The sequence below is a fragment of the Zonotrichia leucophrys genome, chromosome 1 (assembly GCF_028769735.1).
Source record: "Zonotrichia leucophrys gambelii isolate GWCS_2022_RI chromosome 1, RI_Zleu_2.0, whole genome shotgun sequence".
Lineage (NCBI taxonomy): Eukaryota > Metazoa > Chordata > Aves > Passeriformes > Passerellidae > Zonotrichia > Zonotrichia leucophrys.
Genome location: NC_088169.1, coordinates 110,856,255 through 110,876,571, shown reverse-complemented (window position 1 = coordinate 110,876,571; position 20,317 = coordinate 110,856,255). Strand labels below are relative to the sequence as shown.

Below are 20,317 nucleotides of genomic sequence, written 5' to 3'. Positions count from 1 at the left end.
GAAGTTTGTAACAGACCCCAACCTATATTACCTTAGATGTGCAACACATTGCTGATCTAGCACAAGGGATCCACACTTTTCTGCTTTAATGCCTCAATGTGGCAAAACAGCATTGTTAAAACCATTCTGTATCTGAAGATTTAATACAGTTAATAAGCTTAATACACTTCTCCTAAGAGGAGAAGGAAAATTTTCTTAAATATTTTTTCTGTGCCTGTAAAAATTATCAAACCTCTTCTTTAATATATCTCCATTATTTTTTAAGCAAGATGTTGAAACCTACATAGCACAGGCTGTGTCAGTACAGGATAAAATGGAAGACTTACTGTATGAGACTATTAGAGTTTCTGTTTCTATATCTCAGGGTTTGTTTGCTTTGTTTGGGGAGTTATCTTGTTTTGTTTTATTAGGTAATCTGCTCTAATACCAGGTCATCTTCACCAAAGTTGTTTCCTGACCAGTCTCCCATCCTGTTTTGTGCACCTGCTGCTCCTTGCCCAAACACAACATCCTGTGCTTGTCATTTGGAGGAATTTTGAAGTTTTGCACTGCATTTTGAAGCTTTCCCCCTCTGCGCTTGACATTTATCTTCTTGCATTTGAAGTCCTTGCTGGGGTGGTCAGGTTCCAAACTAAGGACACTGTCCCACCTTATTCAGCTTTCTGTGGATGACTACTACCTGCACCACATCCAAACCAGCTCCCTGCACAGTCCTTTCCTTTCCATTTAGAAAATAAATCACTGATAACTCTTTTAAATGATTTGGTTGAGAGTTTTTTGGGGTTTTTTTGTGGTTTTTTTGTGTTTTTCTGTTTGTTTTTTTTTATACACCACTTCGAACCTGCCACTCAGTTCTCATTCCCAATAAGAAGGTAACCCAGGCCACCATTATGTCTTTCCAGCATCCAGACACAAAATTCCCTTCTCTGAGAGGGCAGTTAGCTGGGGCTGATACGGTTTGTTCTGTACCCAACCAGGGAGCAGCTGCAGAGAGCTCTCCCATGGACACAAGAGCTGGGGGAACTTCAGATTGGCCACCACTCCTGTGCTGAACACAGATTAATTTATAGGCTCACTGCTCTGCTGGAGTACTGAAATTGCATGCTTTTAAAGTTAATGGCAAAGCAAAACAGTTTACCCTTTAGTGCATCCAGTTCTGACGCAAGTGGAGAAAATACTGCAGAGACAACACTTTTGGTTAAAAATGAATACTTCATGACCTCCCTCCCCTCTGAAACTGAATTTAGCTACTGGTGTCATTAGGAGACCAAAGCAGCATAGTGTGAGGCTGAGCTCTTGTCTTCCTAAGGATCATTAGTAAATTAATGATAGGGGAAAACCCAAGATTTTTAATATTACAGAATATTAAGATGGCTCTGCCTTTGATTGGGATCAAAGGGCTGCACTGTGAGCATGCAGTAAATGGCAAACACATCTCTGTGCACTGCAGATCTGGCACTTCCAGAGCTGCACTCCTCAGACAGACCAGTGAAATGAGAGAATTAAATCCATCTGATTAGCAAAGCACCAATGATGCAATAAAATGCTGGGGGGCATCTGATGACCTGAAGATGAGGCTGGGCTAGGGAAAGAAAGTTACAACTTCTGCTCTGGATGTCGGGCTTGCTGCCATCTCTGCCTTCCCTACCTCCGCTTTTCCCCTCTCACAAGTGCTCAGCACTGAGTTTTCATTCTGGCTGTTTTCATTCCCAGAGCTGAGGAGTGGGAATCCACCTGGATTCCCAGAGCTGAGGAATTGGGAATCCACCTCTATGCTCTGCTTTGGTTAAAGCTGTGTCTCCTGCCCTTGTGACCTCATCACTTCCAGTGCTTCTGCCCATGGATGTGCGTAAGATGACCAGCAGGATTTTATTCCTGTTTCCCAGGATGGATTGTTAATATTGAAGGAGATAAAATCTGATTTCAGGGCTGTTGTTCCTAAGCTGCAGTTTTCTGTTGTTTTGTGGGTAAAGCTGACCCTGCAGTGCCGTGGTGAGGTCTCTGTGCCACCTTGTACCTGTCCTGCAATGACAGAGGTGCCAGCACTCCATTTGTCAGGCTGCTGGACAGCTCAGCAAGTTCTGTGAACTACACTGGAGGGAGAACCCAGGGAAATCCTCATAACTTCCCTACAAAACCTCATGTTTCTGAAGAAAATGCCTTAATTAATTTTGTTTTAATTCCTTTTTCCCAAACTGAAAACGTGAGGGGAATGTTTGAGAGAATGCCAGGCAGATGAATTCTCCATCATTTAACTTGGCTGAGAGTTTCTAATTGCTAGGGCACCACCATCTAACAAGTTTTCTCTTGCAAGGGCACACAGGGATCTGCAGTAGAGCTCTGTCACAGCCTTCCTGTGGCATTCTTTGATCTGGCATCGCAGGGGCTTGATATTTCCTAAGGCTTTTGGCTTCCTAAACCACTCACTGCACGTTGGGGACCACATTTCTGTGCTGCATGTCACAAAAGAGAACTTGTTTGCTTCATAGTTCTTCTTCAACTTGCATATAACAGTAGTTCTGCGTCTAGAAACAACAACAACAAAAAAAACCACCAAATAAACAAACAAAAAACCCCCAAAAACCAAAAAACAACAGCAAAAAAACCCAAAGCAAAACATCACCTAAACATCTGAATTACTAGATAAATATTAATATTATCCATTCTCATGCCAGGCTGTCCATTTATGGGTTACCAACTTATAGAAGGCATTTTTCTGTGTAATTTTTTTTCCTCAAGGCTGGTATTTTGCCTAAATTTGAATAATTCCTCTAAATTTACTTTTTGTTCTACTGGAGCCAAAAAAAAAAAAGTGCTACAAAGACAGAAAAGTTGATTCATTTTAATTAATGGCTGGTGTCTGACCAATATAGACTTCCCAAGAGACTGATCCTTTTTCTCGTGCACAGTGGTTGTGAAAGGAAAGGAAAATGCACTGAGTGACAAATAGGGTTTGAAATAATTAAAAGAGGATGAACAAAGCACAGATTCTAGGAAATATGGGCAGAGGCTGATTTTTGCATTACTCATTCTTTTTATTTTTAACTCAAATTGGGGAATGGCTTTTTCTGTACCAAATCTAGTGTTGTGGCTTGGGCTCCCCTTGTTGCTGCAATGTGGCTAAATATAAAAGTACTAATGAGGTTTCTCAATAAAAATACTTGGTGTTCCAATGTTCCAGCTACAAAGTGTGAACATCAGTGATGGATGGCTTTCAGTTGGGCCACTGATTAATCTTTTTATTCTCTTTCTTTTTTTTTTTTTTTTTTTGTTTTGCCACTAGATTCCTTTAAATTGTCTCCTTTTGGGTAAATTGAGTGTTGCATAAGCTCTTTCTGTAGAGCGGAGCAGAAATGAAATTGGAATAAAAATGAAATTGTACTCCAGGTATTAATTACAGTGCTGGAACGTTGCTGCAAATTGGATTTCCTTTCAAATGCAGTGTGTTTATAACTGGAAAAATTACACAGGCACAGATATCAGATTGAAGGAAGAAACATTCAGCAAGAGGCTTTCCTGTTTTTCAGTAACCAGACTTTATCACCTTTCTTTGTGGTAACTCAGCTCATAGTGGTTCTGTGAATTAGAGCTTGACAGGAGGAGTTGGTTAATATTGGTTAACTTCTCCTGCCACCTCCTGGACAAGGCTCTGAACAGCTTTTTCCGCCCTACAGATATAAAACCTGAGGCAGCACAACCCTCTCACTTACAGCCATCCACTTGTGAAATTGTCTTAGCCTCCCTGCTAGCACCTTTCCAGCACAAAGTAATAAGGAGCATGTCATAAATTACATTTCTTCCCCAGGAAACTTCTCCCAACCCCCTGAGTTGAATATCAAAAAGTTAAATGAAATGTTTTAACTCCTGTGAAAACAAAATCCCTCAGCACAAGGCTTTCAAGTCTTTCAAGCAAATTTTCCAGCTGAGATTGTGCTGCCTTTCACTGGTACCAGGGTAAGGGAAGAGCCACATAGACCTTGAATAGTCTTTGTAATAGATGTCTTAAATGTGGGGATGCTCAGGTTTTGAAACACATCCTGAGTGTGTGTTTGGCTGTAAATCCTTCTGCTGATGTTATTTGCAATGGCATCACCACAGATGCTCTGTGTTCTGAAGTCACACCAGTAAATAAACAAGCACTGTTCCCTGTGCCTTCTGAATGTGTTGATCTTCTTGGTTTGAATCTACTTTACTGAATTTCTCTACCTCAATTCCTATTCACATTTTCTTTCAAAATTTAAAATTCCTTAGCATGATGGTTTGCTTTGTTTAAACTCCTTGATGTGTGGCTCCAATGCTGTTATATTCCAGAAAAACAATTTATTGGTTTGTACCCGCAAAAAGATTTCCCTATTTATCAACAGGTTACTATGTAATTTAAAAATTGTACTTTCTAGTGCTCAGCTTCTACTAAATAGTGAAATGTAACCAGTGGCTGCCTTATCTTCTAGAATATTCCCCTGGTTTGGATATTCTTAATTTGCATGGATAGGATGTTGCCTTTTATGACAGACTGGGTTGACAGAAGCTTTGAGAGCGAAACCTCAAATGAACCAACATCATTGTATTTTATCTCCTGTCTAACTCAGACCATAACACCTTGTAATTCCTTCATCAGACTTGTAATCTGTATTTGAACTGTACTCCCTCTCAGAGAAAAATAGCCAGACATGAGTGTGGAGCTTTCCTTTGTCCTGTGTCCCAGTGACTGATGAGCTTTGCTTCAGGAATATTGATAGAGAAGTTAATTCACTTTGAGGCCAATGTATCTACTGCTGAGGTGGAAATGGAGTGGTGGAAACTGCATTACAGAGAAATGGTAGATTTACCTCTTAAAATTGCTGTTCTCTGAGCAGCAAAGTAGTCTTTCAACTCAGATTAAACTTGGTAAATAGTTCAATGGCAAAGAAAAGCCTGAAGTTCTCTTTATGAGATACTGCCAAAGTGAAAAGTTACAACTTTTCCTCTTAAAGAGTTTTAAAGAGCTGGAACAAAATTCCATTAACTAATCTAAAATTTTAGTTTCTCTTTCAGTAAGTAGAGGGGGGAAGCAACCTTTTTTCTCTCCATTCTTCTTTAGGGATGAGACTTCACATTTTTTCCTGTTTCTGTAGCATGTAGCAGTTTTACATGTGGAACAACAGTCACTTGTACTTTCAGTCAACTGAGAGGTATTTTTCAGCTTCAGAAATACTATTTTAGGTAGCATTCCACTTCTTATCCCTCAATTGGTCAGTTTACAGGCTTTGGTGACAAGCACTCTCTTAAAAGAGAGTTTGCCCCATAGTTTAATGGCTCCCATCACGAAAATACACCTGGTGAAACACATGGGAGGAGATGTGCTGAGCAGAAACTATGCTCCTTATGAAGCACTTCTAAAAGAAAAACAATTTGGAGACACAAAAAGGAAGTATCAAATCTGTTTTCCTCATCAGGGCACAGAGATGGGCAGTGTGGCAGAAAAAGGGAATAGAAAAAATACTGGCTGGCATAAAATCAGAAAGGAGTTGGAGTAAGCTTAAAACCCATTTCAGATCCCGATTTCTACAATTTATTGGTTCCTTTACAATTTAAAGGTCCTGCTTCAGCATCAGAACCTTTGTATCTGTCATGAGAAACCCCAAGCAGAGTTTTGTAGCCTTTTATACCTTGCCACAACATTCCTTAATAAACTTTTCTCTGTCCTAATGTTCACATTTGTGTGAACCAAGCCTTGGCACAGAGAGAGGGAAATTCCTTTTCTGGCTTTTATTTGGCAAGAATAGCTAAAGAGAGACTGAGAGACCTGCAATTCTGCCATTAGAAATTTAAATTATAAATGAAATCTCTAACTCTCTTGTTATGAATACATTGAGGTTAAGAGTTATTGTAATGACAATAAGGGTTGTAATAATTGTGATAACCAGTGTAAGGGTGGTGAACCTGAGCACTTCACGGTACCTTGGAAAAAATCACACTTGGGGGTACTGGGGCAGAACTGAACCTGAGAGACTGAGAGACACCCTGTATTCTTTGCAGTTCTTATTTCAAAATATTATTCCCTCTGTAATAATTGCATTTCTCTAAGAAACTGATATTTAATTGTGCAGCAGAGTTCTTTTTGATTTATGTTCTGTTTGTATTGTATCTTTTGTAGCAGTAATACAGAAATGAATAGAAAAAATATTTGAAAAAGCTAGATTACTGAGCATTTTTGTGAGATCAAAACTTGGGGCAGGAAAGAAATAAACTGGAGAATTCTCAGGAGGTCATTAAAATTTTTATCAAGTGAAAGTTGCTTTTCTCTTTGTAAAGATAACATTTTTTTGCTGGTTGCCCATTAATTTACAGAGAAGTAATGTGAAAATGGTACAAATCACCACCATCCTTGGCTCTCCCTCTGAATCTGCAGTCTGGGTATCTGCATAGCTCATGTTTAACTGTGCCACAATTAAAGAATCTGGATTCAAAATTTCAGTTTCTGCTGATTTTAAATTTTCTCACCTCAGATGAAATGCATTGCCTTGGAGCTTTACATCCCCAAAGCCACAGGTGCTGTGCTCAAGTGCTGTGAGAGAACATGTGCACTATTTTAGTGTGTGGCACAGTGCCACAGTGTCTGTGGCATTATCCTGTCACCACATAAAATTTGTCAGAGTCAGTAAAGAAGGAGATTGGGGAAATGTTCCATGTAGTTGGGCAGGTTTAGAAGACTTGTCTCCCAGCAAGAGCCACTTGAAATTAGAATTGAGATTTACAGCTCCTCCTTTATATTGAAAGCACAGAAACCAAGATGTACTTCTTAAAAAACACTGAGATATGAATTTATAACAGCACTTGGTCTTAAAATCAGACAGCATTCCAGGTTAGGTCTCACTTGTGAATATTTACTTGGTATGAAATATTTGTTCAAGTAATTAAAAAAAATCACCTCAAATTTCCAATTATATCTACTAATTGTACTGTCTACATCTTCTCGTGTTTTACAAATATTTGTAATGTACTGTGTGAGTGTCACTGGAAGAAAATACATGGAAATCTTTCAATATTCCAGTAGCCAGTATGTTGGCACAATTCCTGTGCCAATTCAGTAGGATGTTTTGTTTACCAAGTGTACAGCTTGGGTTAGAGGAATTTCCAAGGGGCTTGGATATGGATGATTGCAGTTAAAGGTGTTGGTTTTTATGGTTTTTGGTAATACAGATAAAACAATGCAATATGTCAGGGGGTATTTATTATAACAGTCTAGAAATGCCTTATTTCATTGTTCTTACATACTAACTGCATTTTACTGCTGCTTTTCTGGAAGCCAGTCAGACCAGGCATTGCCAAATCTGATTTATCTGGGCACCACAAGGCAGGCAGGCAGGTCCCTGCTGCAGCTCCAGCAATGGCTTTGTCACAACCTAGCAATGTAAGAAAAGGCTCCACTTTTTCTCCCCTCTCATCAAATCTGTCCAGCAATTCCAAACCAATGGCCCTATATAAAAAAAATATACTCTCTCTCCCTATATATGCACACACACCTATGTAGGGTATACTTATTAACATAAGTAAGATTGGGGTTTGATTTGCCATGGGTGATGGAGCAGCAAACCCCAGTTTTGTTTATTCTGTATAATTTTACTAAAATATCTCTTTGTCCTACTCTACTAGCTGCAAATTTAAAGTGTAATATACCTCTTCCCCCCCTCCTTTTCATTAAGGGCAAAAGGAGTTTCTCTTATTGCTCCTAACAATAGGATCTATGATAGAAAATCCCAGGCTGTTGCATGGATGGTGTCCAGCTTGATTTACTCTTTCATCCCTACCTGAGCCTGACATTGCAAACATCCTGCATTTCCAGTGCAGCTGAACAAAAAATAATCTCAGTGCATTACTGAGCCAAGAAATAAAACCTGGAGGAGCAGGGGAGGGAGAGAAGGACAGATAAATGCAGAGAAGCAGGAAAAGGGAGAGAACAGACAGAGAGCAAGAGCCCCCTATGTCCAGCTCTTGTGTTTTTTCCTGATAGCACCTAAAGCAGTGCAGAGCTGGAGGGGCAGCAGCTCTGTGCCCTCTAAGAAGTTGTAGCTGAAATAGCCAAGTGGTTTTGCCCAGATCTTGTACTTTATTTTTTGGCTCTGGGGTGATCCAGCTGCTCCTTTCTCTTCCACCACTGACTCCAGCACAGGCTGTGGCAGCAGGGAAGATTCCCCCTCTCTGTGTGCTTCCAAATGGTGGCTCTGCCATCCAAATGATGACTCTACCATCAAAATGATGGCTCTGCCATCCAAATGATGGCTCTGCCACTCCCTTTTGAGTTTTCACCTCCACTTTGTGCATTGTTATCCTTGCTGTGGCCACATTCCTTGGCAGCAGGTGGACTTAATGCCTACACTTCAGAATGACTCTAAAATACACACCTCTTCTCCTGGGGTGTTGCTGGTGTAGTGACCAGCAGAAGGAGAGGTCAGACTGCTTTTAATTATGATTTTCTAATAATTTTAAATATTAGACTACCCCTTCAATTGTTGGCTGGTTTAGGGATCCCTCTTTTGAATGGGTTTTAGCACAGAAGCCTTGGTTGCCAACCCAAAGGGTCTTGGAAGTGTCCCTCCTGTTCAGTGGACTTCTAAGTTAGTACCTGCACAGTGGTGCTACTTTTTATTAATGTTTATGCCTCAGGGGATCAAGGAGGGAGAGACAGATGTTCAGTTATATGTTGCCAGAATGCCACATGAATGTGTTCTGGATGCAGTTAGTCTCTTCTATCAGCAGCATTTAATGAATCCCAGTTTTCACTAGCTATCTTGACTGAGGGTGGATTACTGCACATTTCCTGTAAGCAGCTTTATTTTTATTGTTATGTGACATTCCTTGCTTAGCATAAAAAATGAAAAACTCGATGGCATTTTCAAAAGCTGAGAAGCCTCATCAGTAACTGTGGGGGAGTATTTACAATCCTAACATGACAAAGATGCCATATACATGAAATCATCTGTAAATTTCTGGAATTTTTTTTCCATAAAACAAACTTCCTTCCAACCAATAGCTTCTAGAGCCACTATGCTGCATTAAGGGAGAAAAATCCTAAAGGCACAGTGATTGGAGAGAGAGACAGTATGTGATTCTTTATTAATATAATGAGCCATTTAGAAAAAGGAAAACATCAACAGTTTGCGGTTCTGCAGCAAAAGGAGGCATAACATAACCTTTGTGGTATTGATTTGCTGCTCTGGATTAGCCTAGAAGGGAAAATAATTCCTGTTAAAGTGCTAAGAGAAACTGTCCTTGTCCTCAGAAGTTGATCTAAGATTACAGATGTCCCAGAAGTTTTCTAAGTTGTAGCTGACCATGAAAGAATAATTTACTTTGTGTGAAGTGTAATTACTAGCTAAGAAAGAAATATGTAGATTATCTTATCTCATCTCATCATGTTGGAATAGTTTTTGATGTGACCAAATAAATCAGGGTGAGAAATGACTCACTTTGGCTTTTATTTTTCTGCTTGTGGTATGCAAATGGCCAGGTCAGAGTTTAATTTAATCTTGTTAGCAGCATCTGATGGAGATGGTGAATGATTTTAATTGCATTATTTTCTAAAGACAGTGCAGGGGAAGCGTCACTGTGCATTATCTGCAGATATGCCCTACTTGTTGCCCTCAGAATCTGCAGGCTGAGCAGATGGATCTTTGATCTGGCCTGGTGTAATTGTTCTTTTTCTCTTACATGGCTGTGAACAGAGTGTATTTTACAGTGCTTAGATAAATGTGCCAGCATTTCTGATTCATGAATAAGATTTTCCTGTTTTGTCTGCAGGAAGTCTTCTGGAAGGGGCACAGAAAGTTGCACTTAGTGAATTTTAGTAGTAAAATTAAATGAAGAGATTAATCTTGCTTTAATTTTCCTTCATTGAGAAAGAACGAGGAAGAATTGCAATTCAAGGAAGCTTAAACTGTGGCATACCTTTTCCCTTTCTAAGCATTCTGGCCAAAATACCCCACCCCAAACCTGTTTGGATGGATGTGACAGTTTAAGCTTTTCTCAGAATTATAATCCTCATGCCAAGTGAGCTGGATCCATGGATTTTCCCACTCAAAGCAAATCCATTTTCAGATGAGATAAATTTTCTCACTCTTCTTTGCAGGGAGTGTCTGGGAAACTATTAAATAAGGTGTCCAATAGCAACTTGTCACCAGGGAGAAAAGATGAATAAGAAATATGTTTGTCTTTAACATATTCCAGTTCTTAGAAGAGCAGAATATAGAGATTCCACCTCTTAATGAGCAATCCCTTATACCCATGTTGATTTTACTGGTGTTAGGAATGCTCTGTTTGGCATAAAAAAAATCCATTTGCACATATCTCTTTCCAAGGAATCCGTTTTAGAGCTGATTGTTTCATTAGAGAAGGGAGAGGGAAGGAAAAAGAGTTATTGGTGGCTTATGGACCAGACCTGCTGTTCAGACAGCATCAAATTCACAAAATCTAATTTGAACAGATGCTGTCTGGCTAGGAATGTGAAGAAATGCTGTCAATTACTCCTTTTCCATGATTCTCTTGGTCCCATTACTGGGGCATGTGGATTAATCTGTAACCTTACAGAGGAAGGTGCACTGAAATTCTCAGCTGGAATCCCCAGCTGAAGGAGGTGCAGGCATAAGGCAGGAGCATCCTTGGAGGGCAAATATTGCAAGCAATGTGTCAGGAATCAGGATCCCAATTGGGCTCCTTTGCTGCCACACTCAGCCTCTTATGGATTCAAATTCACACTGAATTAAAGGCTGGCAATGTGGTGGAGACAAACAACAACAGCATCAACCAAATTCTAGTCTGGCATTTGAAAAATACCTTTTCTTTCTGGTTGTTCTGTGCAAATGAAAGGAAGGCAGAGTGCTCCTATTGTGCTTACCTTGCTCTGTGACCTGTGTATATGAGAATAAAATTTATGCATTTGTTTTGCTTGTTTTGACTGTCTGAGTTCAATCCTAGTTTTGGTTCTGTATCTGGACCTGTGGTGTTGGCCCAGATCCACCAGTGAGTTTGGGAGTAGTTCTGCTTGTGGGAATCTACAAAATCAGAGGGTTTTGGGAAAGATGCAAAAGGCAGGTTTTAGATAAAGTAGAACTATGATTAGAGCTAAGCAGCTATAAGTTAGGTGAGCAGAAAATTTATTTAAAAGTAGAAAAGCAAGGGCAAATAGAGCAATGATCTGTGTATTAACGCTTGTCTAGAATAAACCTCTAAGCTACAGAAAAGTTTATCTAGCAAGATATTAAGAAGTTTGAAGCTTAATAATGGAGCTCTGAGCACTGTGTTTTAAGGCTTACAAGTAGATATTGTATTCAAAATAAGCAAGGACTGTTTAACCAAAGATATGTGGGCTTATAGTGATTGGATCAAACTACTGTCAATGTGATTTTGCTTTGTGTGATTGCTCAAAAAACTCATAAAGTAAGTTGTAACATTAAGTTCATGGTCTGCTGTCTGGGATGTGAGCTGGTGGCATCTTCCCATTGTCATAGCCATGTAATGAGAGTGATGCTGGAAAATAAACCAGCTCAAGGCACGTTCCACAGCAGCCCCATCCCGTTCGTGATTTGACATAGCCCCCAGCTGCTGATACTGCTGACTTACATTTTAAGGAGCTAAAATTCCAGGAGTGAAATTTGAAACAGCTTCATGCAGGTGCTCAAAGTGCCTGCCCAGTGCACAAGGGCAGGTCCTTGCCCCAAAGGACAACTGGGGACAGCTCCAGACAGCAGGAGCAGGCCAGGCAGGAAAGTCCAGCGGTGCATTCTGTGAGTGCAGGAAACGTGGCCCAGGTGTGTTCTGTGCTCATGGGTTTATTTTTAGGGCAGTCCCAGGCTGTGTGAGCTCAGCAGCATCCCAGGCAGCTGGTCTGTGGATGGCAGAGCTGGGGAATCTTGGGTTTTCTCCCTAAAGCCAAGGAGGTCAGTATCTCCTGATGTGTGGTGCATCACAAGTCACCTGCAGGCTGTGAGCAGAGTCTCTCCTCTGGAACTGCCTGGCAAAAGTGGCACCTTCAGTGCTTCTCTGTAGTCCTCACTTTAGTCAGGCTTTGGTTCACTTCTCCATAAAGAGTACATATTATTCTCTTGTTCTTATCTCCAGGATCCCAGGAGCAATCTAGGAAGGATATTATATATAAAAAATAATTTTTATTTGTTCACCATCCTCCCACTTAGAAAAATACCAGATTTAGAGTTGTTACATTTTTTAAATGCTCAGTACAAGAGATGAGCCTACTTCCAGCAAGAAAATATGAACTGCTGGGGTAACCAAATATGAACTGCTGGGGTAACCGAGCAGCTTTCTGCTGTGCAGTTTCTGCTGCGGCAGATTGCCAGCGAGTGATGACATGGGGTTGGCATGGTGGTCCCGACTCTGGCCTTTTCCCAGACCTGAATTTATGCTGGGAATCCTGGGGGGGGGGGGGGGGGGGGGTTTGCTGCAAACTCAAACAATTAGAAAGGCATTCCCTGCTTCACTCCAGCAGCTCAAAAAAGGATGATTGCCAACATTTCTTTCATCACCAATTCCCTCTTCTGCAGTTCAAACCAAGGGTTTAAATCTGATTCCAATACAGCTAAAACAGTAAAAAATCTTGAAGCAAAAATTCAGGAAAGTAGGAAACCAGGAACTCAGTTTTCTGAGAGGACATTGAAAGGAAATGCTCTGTGCTGTGCTGATGATGAGGAGGAATCCCTCTATCTCCTCACACCCATCTGTTTTGTGTCACATCTCCCTTGCATTCACCTACATGAGAGGGATTTAAACTATGACTTTACCCAGCCAAAACCTTCTCCTCTGCTCCCCAAGGCTTTCTCCGCCCAGACAGACACAAAAGCTCCATTTCTGTGCTGATCAGGATGTGTCACTATTGCTTCCTGCCCATCTGAAATCATGCATGCACCAGTCTGTCCATCACACCTCAAAAAAACCTAGCTGGGTTAGAGCTGCAGGGCACTTCCAAAGCAGTGAGTGAAAATAAAATACAAGTGCTGATGAAAACATAATGGAATAATTTAATAATATTTTTTCAAGATTTGAGTTATTGTTTGCTTGCTGTAGACCAGTTTACAATTAGTTTACAATTTAGGCAATTGTCTTGTTTAAGCACTTTATGTTGGCCCTCCTTAATTTCCTCTCAGTTGTCCTAAGTCAGAATCCAGGAGGTCATTGCATCACTCATATGAGAAAGATGTAACTGCAGATTCTTTATCACACATGTGCTTGTCCTCCCCCTGTGCCCATTTTGGCTCTAATTGTTAAAAATACCTGTCAGAAGGACTGTGTGTTTTGATGGGGTGGATTCTCAGAAGCTGTGTGTGAACTGTTCTCTGGATTACTGCTCATGAACTTCTGATAAACTCAGCTGGTCTGCACTCTGGGCAAATAAATCCTTTTATTTGGCAGACATAAAAAAACAGAGAAAGAGGAAGACAGGGGGAAATAGAGGCCATCAGACTGTTCCTGAACAGGAACATTCAGAACAGTAACAAAAAATGTTACTGCTGCTTTGCACAATTATTAGAATTGCTCCCTGGCAAAGGTCAAAAGCATTAACCACGTTGGCAACATTTATAAATAGACCCTTTATGGAGCTTTACCTAAAGTGGGATGGAGAAACACTTTGACTCAGGAAGACCAATTAGAACCAGTCTTTTAATTTAATAGCTGCATTAGGCAAGATTGAATGGATGTTGGTACAGACACAGACATGGAACACCAGACAATTTCACTACTTATGGAGTCTGAAATAAAATGCAATTTCAGCTCCATCACTGAAGGCCACAGAATGAGTGGTTCTGGTGTGGCCATGTAAGAGAATGAAATGAGGGAAAGTTCTTCTAACCCCAACAGGGCCCTCTGACAAGCATTGCAACTCTTGCCATTAAGGTCTGGAGTGCTGATCTCTGGCACATCCAGTGGGGTCCAGCAAGAGCTGCCAACACAAACTCCATGTGTGGAGGCCAAGGATGCCTGTGACTGAGTGCCTCCTGCAGGGCCAGGCTGCCCTGAGCCTTTTGGGACACCCAAAATCCCCCATGGGGGATCAGGCACAGCCTGGACTCCCTGATCCTCCAGGTCTTTTCCAGCCTGAATGATTCTGGGGTTCCAAGAGGTTCCTGGGGAGCAGAGGCACGGTGCAGGTGCCCAGATGTGAGTGCTGCTGCCCCAGGATGGCTCCAGCAGCTTTCACTGCACTCCCCAGCTTTGTGCATGTCTCTTGAAGCAGCCAAGTGCAGGGATTGCCTGGCACCCATCAGGAAATGGAGTTTGTGCACCAAGGGATGTGTGCAGGGCCATGAAGCGCTGCCTGTGCAGGGATTGCCTGGCACCCATCAGGAAATGGAGTTTGTGGACCAAGGGATGTGTGCAGGGCCATGAAGCGCTGCCTGTGCAGGGATTGCCGGGCACCCATCAGGAAATGGAGTTTGTGGAACAAGGGATGTGTGCAGGGCCATGAAGCGCTGCCTGCCCAGCCCTGCCTCAGGGATTTCCTCTGCTGGGCTCCCCACAGCCAGCAGGGCTTGTGTGACACCCAGAACCTGTTTGCACGTTTGGAAACCCTCCCCTGGCAGCAGGAAGCACTCAGGGATCCCATGGCAAACTGGCTGAGCTCTGTGCCCCACTGCCTTCACGCGGCACTGCGGGCCAGTGCCATGCACACACACAGAGCCAGAACATCCCTGCAGCCCTGGGATGGCACAGAGCCACAGGGATGGCAGGGCTGGCACAGAAATGCTCTGGCTGTTCCCGTACACTCCCGAGGAGGGTGAAGGTCAGGGGTTACTGCAGCCCCTGGAAAGGTCGTTGCTGTCACCAGCTGGTCTTTAAGTTCACAAGTGTCAGCCCCAGTTGGAGTTGCTGGGGCAGCTGCCAGGAGGCCTGGGGATGTTTGGCTGCTTGTGAGGGGATGGACAATGCCCTGCAGCCCTGGAGATGTTTGGGCACAGACAGAGCAAAAAGGCAACATTGCTTGCTGTGTGAAATGCCAGCCAGAGGTGCTGAAAATCAGGTATAAATCCAGGGAACCCAGACAGGGAAAGCAGCTTGGCACAGCAGAATTAAGCTTCCCTAACATGTCCTGGACACACAATCCCTTAGAGGTGGGAGGTGCAGAAGATACTTTTTTGATGAGACTAGAGCTAGATCAAAATATACTCTGTATTGCTCTGTGAAATAAACTGTCAGTATTCCCCTCCAGTCTGTCACTGTTTTGTGTTATGGCACTACACAGAGACTACCACTGCCCAATCCAGAGAGTTCTCCCATTATTTTCTGTTGGGCTCAGCAGCTCATTTAAACCCCAGAGGTTTAAAATCCCGGGGAGCAGTTGGAATCAAGAGCAAATCACACAAAAACCAGGCTGGGAGAGAATATGAAACCTTCCAGAGATTTACTTTTCCTAGTGCTATTTTAATTTAACACAGAAGCCCTCTCTTCCCCTTAGACCCCATATCTTTTAACTCGGGGGTTTTTTTCTCAAAAAGAATTCCCTGCCTAGGCTGGGAAAAACCCCCTCCAAATTATTTAGGGGATTTGGGATGGGTTCAGTTGGTCAGAAGGAGCAAAAAATTCCTTATCTCTTGGGTTCAGCGAGGGGCTCAACGTGAACACGACTGAAAATACATTAAAAATTAAAATAAGAATAAAACAAATAAAAATAAAACAAATAATAATATAAATAATAATAATAAAAATAAATTTTAAAATAAAAATAAAAATAAATGTTATTTATTGGCGCCCCAGTCGCGCTGCAGTCCCGCCGCCTCCCACCGGGGGGCGCTGCTCTGCACCGCCGCGCTGTGTCCGCCAGGCGGCGCCTGCGGGGCTTGGCGGGTCCCGGGGCCTCGCCCGTTCCCAGCCGCGATCCCGGTCCCGATATCCCGGTTCTGATGCCGGTCCCGGTTCCGATCCCGATGACAGATGAACACGGCACAGGGAGGGGACATAGCCGGGCGCCATCCCTGTCCCTGCAGCGTCCAAGCCCCGGCTCTGCCCACCCTCACACGACGTCCCGTGGTACCTCGTGGCCGCCTTCGGCGCCGGGTTCCGTGCCACGGCGGTGGCGTCGCCGGTGGACGTGGTGAAGACGCGGTCCATGAACGGCAGCCCCGCAATGCCCCGCAATGCCCTGAGCTGCCTGCTGGCCCTGCTCATGCAGGACGGCCCCGCCGGCCTCTACAAGGGGTGAGTTCAGCTCCTGCGGACCGGTCGCGGCACAGAGCCCCAGACACCCCAACCCGCGGGCAGGATTTGGGGGATCCCCGCTCTGGGGATGTCCCCGCACGTCCCCTGAGCCCCGCTTGTGCCGGCACAGCTTCGTCCCGTCCTTGCTGCGGCTGGGCTCCTGGAACGTGGTGATGTTCGTGTCCTACGAGCGGCTGCAGCGCCTGATGGTGCTGGCACGGCCGGCGCTGGCCTGAGCCCCCGGCGCCCCGGGCCGCCCGGCGAGGCTCACATCGATTATATTAATCCCATCAATTCTATTCATTGCCGGAGCGCCGGGGAGCAGCGGAGCCACAGGCCCGGGGAGGGACGCGAGGAGGAGGATGCTGGAGGAGGAGAAGCGCGGGAGAACGGAGGTTTTCAGAGAAGAGTTTTAAGGGACGGAGGAAAAAATGTTTGTTGGCTTTCCAGCCGGGAAGAGCAGCACTTCTCGAGGGCGGGGGTGTGGGCAGGCGGGACCAAGCTGAGGGCCAGGGAATTCCCGTTGTTCCTTACTGGCGCTTCCAATACATCGCCCCTATGGGGTCTGATCACAGCGTGGCTCAGGGATTCTTTACCTTTTTGGGGTGTTCAGGGTCATTGTCCAGCTCTACGTGTGACACCAGTCCAGCACATTCTCTGTCATTCCTGGTGCACTGAACAACTTCCCACTGATCTCTAATTATTCAGGCCATTGTCACAATCACCAACAGCAGCTCCACCTTCTGCCCTGCCGAGGGAGCAGATCCTTGACCCACGGCAATCTCTCTAAAGCCTCAAATGGTCCCTTTATGGGACAGTGAAGATGTGTATCCTGAGCAGGTGAGGACACAGAATTCCCTTTCCTTGTTTCCCAAGCATAAAACGGCTGGGAATTGCTCTCTTCCCATGGGTAACTGGCAGGAACAAGGTTCCCTCTGCTGTCACTCCATCTTTAGCACCCCCATTTGTCACAGACAGTTCTGTTTCAGGGACTCCCGTCAGACACCTGATGGCTGTGATCAGAAGCAATTCCCCAGGCGGTTTTAGCCCCGGGAGCAGCAGGAATGGCCAAGGACAGCTGCTGTCCCGGGACAAGGCGGCCGGGCTGCGGTTCCGTGCCCAGCCCCGTGCCCGCCCTGCAGAACGCGGGGTCGCTCTCTCCGCCCCGTCCCTGTGCCAGGATCGGGACAATCCCCTGGCTCGGGCAGGGCACGGTGCCCTCGGGTGCGGCCGGAGGGGACAGGGGCGCGCAGGGGCCACGCGGGCGGGGTGGCACCCACAGGGCCGCGTGTGCTGCGGCGCCGCTGCCGGAGCCGCTGCTGTGCGGGACGGGTCTGTGCCGGCACTCGCGGCTCGCTGCGATCGCGGTCCGTGGAGTGAAACCCGCGCCGCGCTCCAGCTGCGGTTTGATGGGATGGGCTCCGTTCTCAGCAGGCAGCGGGACGGGGGTCCCTGTGCCACCCCACCGGTCCCAGACAGAAGCTGCTCCTGTGGCCGAGGAACAGCGGGGAAACTGAACAGTCCTGAGGGAAAGCGATGGAAAAACAACTTTGATTTGGGTTTGGACTTGACATTTTCCCCTGGCCCCCACCTGATCCGAGTGTTTTGCCTTAGGGAACAGGAGCCAGAAGGGGGAATGGGGAAAGAGATAATTTGTTACCCCAAAAGGGACGAGCTTATTTCTGTTAATTCCCGAAACACCTGGAATGATTTGGGTCTCGGAAGCACCTGGGAGCCTCCCTGTGAATGCTGGGTGGGACCGTGGTTATAAAAGGAGGAAAGGATGGAGGCAGGGGGGGTTCGGGGGGGAGAGGAGCAGCGCTGCCTTGGGGATTTGCATCTGGAAGCGGCCACCAGTTTCCTGCTGGGAATCCTGGAAAGAGAACTCGGTGAGAAATGCGAATGCTGCGGCTGGAGTGCTGAGGGGGAGAGTCTGCAGGGAATGTGTCTGGTGAGTCTCCTCATGCCCCATATCTGATGCTGGGCTGGCACCGGGGCACCTCATTCCCATTGAAACTCTCCCGAAATGCACTTAAATTACAAACTGGACTGCAAAAGGCACGTGGGAAGCTTTGGGTCCCTAAGGGAACGCTCCAGGGATGTGCAGCCTCTGACCTGCACAAATAACTCCTGCTCCCACAGAAACCTGCTGGCTCTAGGGCAGGAGTGGCAGCAAAGCGGCAGCTCCAGTGCCACCCCAATAAGTGACTGTCCTTGGGGCTCTCGGGGCCGGGAGGGAATGCTGTCCCTGCCCCTGGGGGAAAGCAGGAGCAGGATCAGCGCTGCAGCTGGGTCTGCTCCTGCTCTCTGTCTCCAGGGTGCCCTGGAGGGCTCTGGCTCGGGATAATCTGTGTGTGAGAGCTTCCCGTGCCTGTGCCCAACCCCTCTGGGGACAGAATGTGCCCAAAAGCTCCATTAACCCTTTCCCTTCTGCTGGCAGGGCAGCGTGTGAGCCCAGGCCGTCCTCCCTGGAGCAGGGACAGCTGAGGATGAGCCCCAGGGATTCAGCCATCAGAGCAGGTGAGGATGGATCTCTTTGTGCTTGGCAATTGCTTTGCTGGTTTAATGTCACACTGCAGTGCCCTCCAGCCCCTGTGCCCTGCAGCAGCACCCACAGCCCCTGGGCTGGGCAGGGAACAGCTCTGGGAGGGAAATGGATGTGTAGGAAATTTCCAGAGTTTGACAGAAGGCTCACATAGTGTGGATCTGTATGGAAATTCTGAGATAAGAAATGCCATGGAATAGGACAGGCATTGCTGAGAGAGAACTGGAGCTAGAAACAAGTTTTAAAGGATGACTTTGTAAATAAGACTGGATACCTTAGAGAAATAGAACTATGAAAGATGCATTGTAATGAGATTCACAAGGGGTAATTTTAGATGATTGGCTTTAAGGCATTTACAGCATGGTGTGGCAAAAGCTGACAGACCAAGAAACACAGTGTATTGGAATTAGGAAATAGTTGGCTGCTGATTGTGATGGGTGAATTGTAACATCTGTATTGTCTCACCCTTCACATGAGACTGAACATGGAATCCAAGTTTTTAAAATGCCTCTCAGTTGCCCCATGTCTGGGTCAGAAAGGAGCATAATCTGATAAATTGTGCTTTGTGTGAGGAAGATTTAACAGCTGCCTTCCAATCTTCTCTGGGGTTTTTGTGCCAAAGGGGCTCTGACCCCAGAGCCACACAGGGTGTCTGTGCCTGCATCCATGTCAGTGACATTTGCCAAGTGTGACAGGAAAGCAGAAACATCCTGGGTTTGTTGGGCCAGAGATGGAACATGGAGATGTCTGTGCCAGCAGGGTGTGAGTGCTGCCAGCCTGGGCTGTGGTGCCTCTGTCCCTCAGCAGCCAGGGCAGGGAGGGAAGTGCAGGTGAGGCAATTTTGGCTGTTTCAGACTGCTTGGTGCAGACCTGGCAGCACTGGCAGAACAGCTTTCCTCCTCCTTTCTGTCCATCCCTGGGCAGAACATTGAGATGCTGCTGCACTGAGCCCTCTCTTTTGTGGGTGTTGTTTGGTTGGTTTGTTTGGGTTTTTTCTGTTTTTAATGTATGTCTAAGTGGTGCAGTGAAGAGCAAGTTGCTGGTTACATGATTTCTGACTGACACATCACAGAAATGGGCACAGGTGAGTGCATGTGCTTCCTGGCACATCCAGTGTGCCATCCTGAGTGAGGATTTCCAGCCCCAGCTGCCCGTGGCACAGCTCCTCACTGCTCAGTCACTGTGAACAGCTCCCTCCTTTCCTGGGCACATCCCTGCAGTGGGAGCAGAGTCCCCTGACCCTGCAGGAATTCCCTGCTCCTCTGGAGAGGGGTGAGGCCAAAGCTTGGGGGCAAAGGACAACAACCAAAGCAGGGCCATTGTGTCCCTGATGCATCCAGGACAGCGTGTTCTCCTTGTTCCCAGCACTGGTAAATCTAAACAAGATTTATTTTTGACAAGATTGCCTGTTCTTCACTTCTCCAGCTCTCCCCCACACCTGGCTCTGCAGCTGTAGCTCACCTTGCCCTGGCTGTGGCTGATAAAATATCATTTTTGTAGCAGCAATCCATTCTTTTAAAGAGCACAAAGAGTGCACAATGCAGCAGAGACTTTGGGAAATCCATCCAAATAAGGGACTCTGCCTTCCTG

At 45.3% G+C, this 20,317-nt stretch overlaps 1 protein-coding gene across 1 annotated transcript; it reads right to left on the bottom strand.

Moving 5' to 3' along the window:
• Positions 1-15,883: 15,883 nt before the first annotated feature.
• On the bottom strand, positions 15,884-18,147 carry LOC135442279 (uncharacterized). The gene is made up of 2 exons (XM_064701905.1): positions 17,843-18,147; positions 15,884-17,705 (listed from the first exon to the last, which is right to left on the bottom strand). Exons 1-2 carry the CDS (start codon positions 18,145-18,147, stop codon positions 17,168-17,170), a joined length of 843 nt encoding a protein of 280 aa, XP_064557975.1. The 3' UTR covers positions 15,884-17,167.
• Between the last annotated feature and the right edge of the window lie 2,170 nt (positions 18,148-20,317).